Genomic DNA, 5,485 nt, shown 5'->3' with positions numbered 1-5,485 from the left:
GCCCAACACGAGTGGCCGCGACGTCACCTCGTCCCGCGGATCGCGCTCCTGCCTCCGCCTGCCTAAATCAAGTCCCTCAACCGAGTACACACAACGAAGAAAGTCCGACAATTTTATTTAGCATAGTTTTATCTATTGTAATAGACGACCCACTTCAACAACAACGACACGCGGGAACGGACGCCACGATGCGGCGCGTCCCGTGTCTGGTGGAAGTCGCCTACCTCGTGCTTTCGATGGCGTGCAGCGTCTGGTACCTCTCGATCCTCTTTCCCTACCTCCAGAACGACTTTTTTTGGACTGGCTTTTCCCTCCATGCCCAAACGTACCTCTTGGATCTCTACCGAGTGCGTCTCTGACAACAGCTCGAGGCCCGATCGACGTCTTTGACACTTCGTGTGCGCGTTTGCAGACGTGCAACACGCCGTCCACGAGGCTCGAGATACAGGCATCGTACCCTCGGGCTCTTCTCTCGTTGCACCTCACATCGGTCCGCGCTGGGATTGCTGCAACATGCCTCTCTGGGTCATTTTTCAAACCATGACGCAGCCCTGTTATGTCGATCTCGGGCGGCAATGAGAGCTCGCCCACACGCAGGCGCGCCATAAGCGGTGCGCTGCAGCTGTAATGCGGTCAAATGGCGCATTGTACTTGGAGCCGGCGCTTCGCAGCGTCGACTGGGCGCAGTTCACTTCGCGGTTTGGTCCGTCGTTTATGTTTTCAGTTGGTGACGCAGTGTTCTTGTCCCCGCACGGCGCGACCTGGCTCGAAAGTGTTCAAGACGGCTTTGTCTCGATCGACGACGAGGCGGCGCTGTGGCATGCGCACGGTCTCTCGCACTATACAGTGCAGTGGGGCAACAGCTACGTGACGGGTCTGCACGAAACCATTGCCATTCAAAATGCATTTGGCTGGACGCAATGGCTCTCGTCCTCCAAGATCGCCTACGCCACGCGAGGTACACCTATCCCTATCTATCCATTCAAGTTGGATAGATGATCGTCGTGCTAGATGCTCTCTGGACAACGTCGGTCGCGTATTGATACTTCTTCAACGACCTTTAAGCGTCCTCGAACGCCAACGGCAGCCTTGTGCGCAGTGCGCCTAGCTTTATGGCCAACAATTCGGTCGGACATTCGGTTAGCATTGAAATGATCGTGGGCGTGTCTCCTTCCTCGCCATCTAGCATGCTCGTGCATGACCACCTCGGGCCGTTTGGGTCCATCGACATGTTCTTGGTTGCGCCACCGTACTCGCTGCAGCAGCTAGTCGCGTCGTATTCAGCCACACTCGCCAGCGCTTTGCTCGCCAACGCGACGCTGAAACGACAGTATGTACAACGCGGCACCGTGCAACTGGACCCGATACCACCTGCGTAGCTCGGACCAAATCGGACGTACTACGGTGGCAGTCCCGTCTGTGTCGGCTACGCCGGATCGACCTACGTCCAAAGGTCGTTTTCGTTCGAGGACGCCTGTGCCGACAAAGTCGCAAGCGCAATGAAGTTACCAGCGTCGTCGCACGTGTTTGCACTGACAGCAATCCATCTCATGGATTCGAACCGCAGCCGCCTCGTCGCGTCAGTTTGCAGCCAGTGCGTTCAGACAGCGTCCTCGTGTGTCGACGCGCTCACCGTCACTAAAGAACGACTTACGGCGGGGCTGCACGCCACGATGCAGACACGTTTTGTGCGCCAGGCCGTGGACGATGTCGCTGCACTTGGCGTTGAAATCATCCAGTTTGCAAGCGACAACAGCAGCCACTTTAGAGTGCTCCATCAGATGCTACTGGAGGGCGACTATGTCTTTTATGGCTTGGCCATGGTCTACGAGTGGGTGTACGACCACCGCGAAGTTGTCTCGTTCCAAGGCGACGGTGCAACCATGGTGCTCATGTCCGAGCCGATGACGAGTCTTGCGATGGCCCCGAGCTCCCTCGAAGTCCCCGCCAGCACGTGCGCGTATCTTTGGTACGTTGCAGTTGCCGCCACACGCGTCTTGGTGGTTGTTGCAATTGGTACCGTCGCCTACACGCTTCTCGGCGGCTCTCAACTCGACCACTTTGAGCTCCTGTAATTTCATCGCGTCGCAGGTCTCGTCTGGATCGGCCGTTCGATGCTGCTCGTCCGGGCCGTCACAGCCCTTGTCGTCTTGAGCTCGCCGGCTGTGACATTTGCCTCTACCACGCAAAGTGGCCGCTTTGTCTCGACCCCGCGATCGCTGCTTGACGCGGCCGTCGTCGCGGGCGAGGCATCAGCTACGTCATCATGGACGTGCTGCTCGTGGTTGTGCCGCACCACGCCGCACTTCTGGTAGCGCGGAGCAGCTATCTCGCGTGGGCAGGGACCCTCGGTCTCGCGCTGCTCTCACCGGTGCAGCCGTCGTTTGAGATCGATCGCACGTGCACACAAACCGGTGTCGTGCTCTCGCTGCAGTGTGCAAGTGGCATTATCCACTTTGGCTCCATGTCGCGCATCTGGCTCATTGTCAGCATCCACAGCGCCATCAGTATCATAAGCGTCCTTATCGGTCGAATCTGCACCCGAAAACGCTCCTCGCCCCGCCCTCCATGCTGACGTCGGCCGCCGCCGAGGCATTCTTAAACCTCCCTGGTCATGATGCATGGGGTGTCGACCCGGCGCTTGGCTGCATGATGGGCGTCTTTCGGATGCACTGGCGTCGATCGCAGTGGCTGTTTGATACCAAACTCTGGCTCTGTTTTCCAATGAAAACCAGCGCGGTGGTGGGGACGTTAACGTGTCCGTCGACCGAGTACGTGGCGCCGCGTGGCAATCGTCAAGATCGTTCTTGGACTCTTCTACCTCCTTGCGACGGTCGGAGGCAGCTTGTACTACATCCAGCTGTCGTCGGTGACGTTAGCCAACGATCTTTGGTGGGTTTCGTTCAACAGCTCCCGTATGCAGACATACCTAGCGACGTGGTTCAACACGTACCTCTGGCTCACACCACTGGCGCTCGAGGCAGCCCTGGACACGCGCAAGTACGCCGATCTCAACTCGTATGCGAGCAACACAACATATGTACCCATCACAAACATGCTGCCGCGCCGCATCCAATTTTAAGTCGCGCGCGAGCTGCGTCTCGCGATCCGCGGACTCCGAGAGACGGATCCGTGTCTGTTGCCGTGGATCGCCACGCAGTACTGCTGGCTCGACTTGGATCGGCGCTGGTCCATGGCGAACTCGGGCGTGCGCGAGGCCCGATGTGCAGCCCACTATGCGGCCAACGCTGCCGTCTATCTGGAGGCGCCGTTGCGCAATATGCACTGACCAGTGTGCTGGGGCGACGCGTTCGCGATTGGTATTGCCAACGACGTGAAGCAGGAGGCGGCGGGTGTTGCTTGGCTCGCCGCCGTGCAAGGAAACGGCATGTCCGACATCGACGAGCTGACCTACTGGCGAGGGAAAGGACTCGCTTCGTATACCACCGCGTGGCAAAACTACAAGACGATCGGGCTGCACAACGCATTTTCAATCCAAACCGCATTAGGGCTCTCGTACCCGTTTACGCTGCAGGCATCGGACGGCGCGTTCCGACTCGCAACATCCTCCACGTCGCTTAAGATGTACTGGACACTTGCGAGCGACCTCTATGCGATCCAGGCCAACCATACTTTAGGCGGGCACTCGCTGCTTCGATCGAGCGCCCGCTTTGCCTTTGTCAATACGACGCCGCAGAGCGTCTACGCTCTGAACGGGACGCTGTCGACACGTCGACACCGCTCGACGCAGCCTACAGCGTGTTCGAGTCGGCCATTGGCGCGTTTGGGTCCGTGGACCTCCGCCACGTCGCGTTTCCAGCGTCGCTCGCGGGGCTTGTGCAAGAGATACAAGAAACGCTGACAAATATTCTCACCAATACGACCGACGACGCCAGTGGCGCATACACTGCGCAGAGAGCGTACAGCCAGCTGCGCACCATGCAGAGCCTTGTATCGGTCCCATCGGCGCTCAATCCGACCACGCACTACTCGGCCGGCAGCAATGTGCTCTGCAACGCCCTCTCGCCGCCCATCAACCTCACGATTGGCTCCTCGAGTACTTTGGCTTCAATGTTTCCTGCAGCGCAGGGTTTGGCGAGTGGGTGTACACGACGAGACGGCAACTCATCTTTGCGTTGATCGCATCGGGCGCCACGCGCGACCCAGCGACGCAGGTGGCGATGGCGTGTGCCGTCGAAGTCGTCGCGCCCGACGACTGCCGCGCCATGCTTGTCAACATTTCGGGGTTTCTTCAAACTGTCTTTTCGCCAGCGTACCTGCATGGGACGTATGCACGGGCTAGGCTCGTACAAGCAGACGTCAACGCGCTCGACGTGCACCTCATGACCTACCTCCAAGACGCACAAACGAACGCTGTCTCGCTTTTTCATCAGCCGATCTTTGACGCTCGAGACGTGCCAATGCAATTTACGGGCTGGACCTATGTCTTCGACTGGGTCGCCGGGTACCGCGAGGTCGTCGCATTTGAGGGCGGCAACGGATCGCTCACCGTGATTTCAACGGGCGAGATGACGACGACGTTTTGCTGCGAGCGCCGCCGAAGTCCCGATTAACGTGGCCGCCTACCTCCGAGTCTTTTGCCAGTACATTTCACTCGTTCTATTGTCGATTGCGTGCACGGCGATCACGGTGCACAGTCGCATTGCGATCGAAGGTAGCAACTTGTTCGAGATCAACCGCGTCGGCGGCATTGTCTGGATCGGGCGGCCGCTGCTGCTCGGCTCACGGCGCTTTGCACTTTAAGCACGGCGACGCTGCAGCTCCAGGTCGCCGGTGCCGCTACGTACCTCGTCTCGGCCCGCCACGACGTCTCGCCAATCCTGGCCCTCTGCACCAAAGAACTCGCGGCCGGCGAGCTTGGCTGGCTCGTCTACATCGCCGATGAGATTGGCATGGTTGCCACGCAGCAGTACGCAGCCTCGTACGCCAACAAGACCGTGCTGCTCATCTGGGCAGTGGCGGCGCTTTTGAGTCTTTTGGCGCCTGTCGCGCACAGTGTGCAGTTATCTTTGAACTGCTCCGTCGACGTTGTCGACTTGCAACTGAGTTGCTTCAGCGGCACCGCTGTCATTGGACGCCTCTCGCGCCTTCTCTTGCTGGTTGCGATCGCCCTCGGTGACCCCATTGCCATGTATGTGCACAACCGGCTGTGCTACGGCTTGCCACCGATCGAGCGCCCGTCGCACCTACTATCTTGCGGTGCCAACTACCTCTATCAAAGGAAAGGGTGGGTGCAGGATGGTGTTTACCATCTCGACGCGGCGTCGGCGACCTTGACCGGGCTCCTCTCATTTGACGTTGTATTATGGCCGATGCTCCTGTCGAGTCGCCGTCAAATCCCGCTGGTTGTGTCCGCTACGGCGTAAGAGAGAGATGTCAACCGCTCGTCAGTGGGCGAAAGAGTTGAGATAGTAATACACAGGTTGCGGAAGTCCCGTTGCTCCAGTTAGTTTATATCTGCAGT

The 5,485-nt window shown here is 58.8% G+C and overlaps 3 protein-coding genes across 3 annotated transcripts; all 3 read left to right on the top strand.

The window, feature by feature from the left end:
- Positions 1-188: 188 nt before the first annotated feature.
- On the top strand, positions 189-1,043 carry SPRG_17385 (hypothetical protein; the record flags this gene model as incomplete). The annotated part of the gene is made up of 4 exons (XM_012356694.1): positions 189-347; positions 413-490; positions 658-958; positions 1,012-1,043. The coding sequence occupies 4 exons, from the start codon at positions 189-191 to the stop codon at positions 1,041-1,043; spliced, it is 570 nt and encodes a 189-aa protein (XP_012212084.1).
- Positions 1,044-1,673: 630 nt separating this feature from the next.
- Positions 1,674-2,075, top strand: SPRG_17384 (hypothetical protein; the record flags this gene model as incomplete). Its single annotated transcript, XM_012356693.1, has 1 exon — positions 1,674-2,075. One exon carries the CDS (start codon positions 1,674-1,676, stop codon positions 2,073-2,075), a length of 402 nt encoding a protein of 133 aa, XP_012212083.1.
- Positions 2,076-3,758: 1,683 nt separating this feature from the next.
- Positions 3,759-4,057, top strand: SPRG_17383 (hypothetical protein; the record flags this gene model as incomplete). Its single annotated transcript, XM_012356692.1, has 1 exon — positions 3,759-4,057. A coding segment is annotated over one exon (299 nt), but the record flags the coding sequence as incomplete, so codon positions are not given.
- Between the last annotated feature and the right edge of the window lie 1,428 nt (positions 4,058-5,485).

Source organism: Saprolegnia parasitica (genome assembly GCF_000151545.1).
Source record: "Saprolegnia parasitica CBS 223.65 unplaced genomic scaffold supercont2.550, whole genome shotgun sequence".
Lineage (NCBI taxonomy): Eukaryota > Oomycota > Saprolegniomycetes > Saprolegniales > Saprolegniaceae > Saprolegnia > Saprolegnia parasitica.
This window is presented reverse-complemented; position numbering and strand designations above follow the sequence as displayed.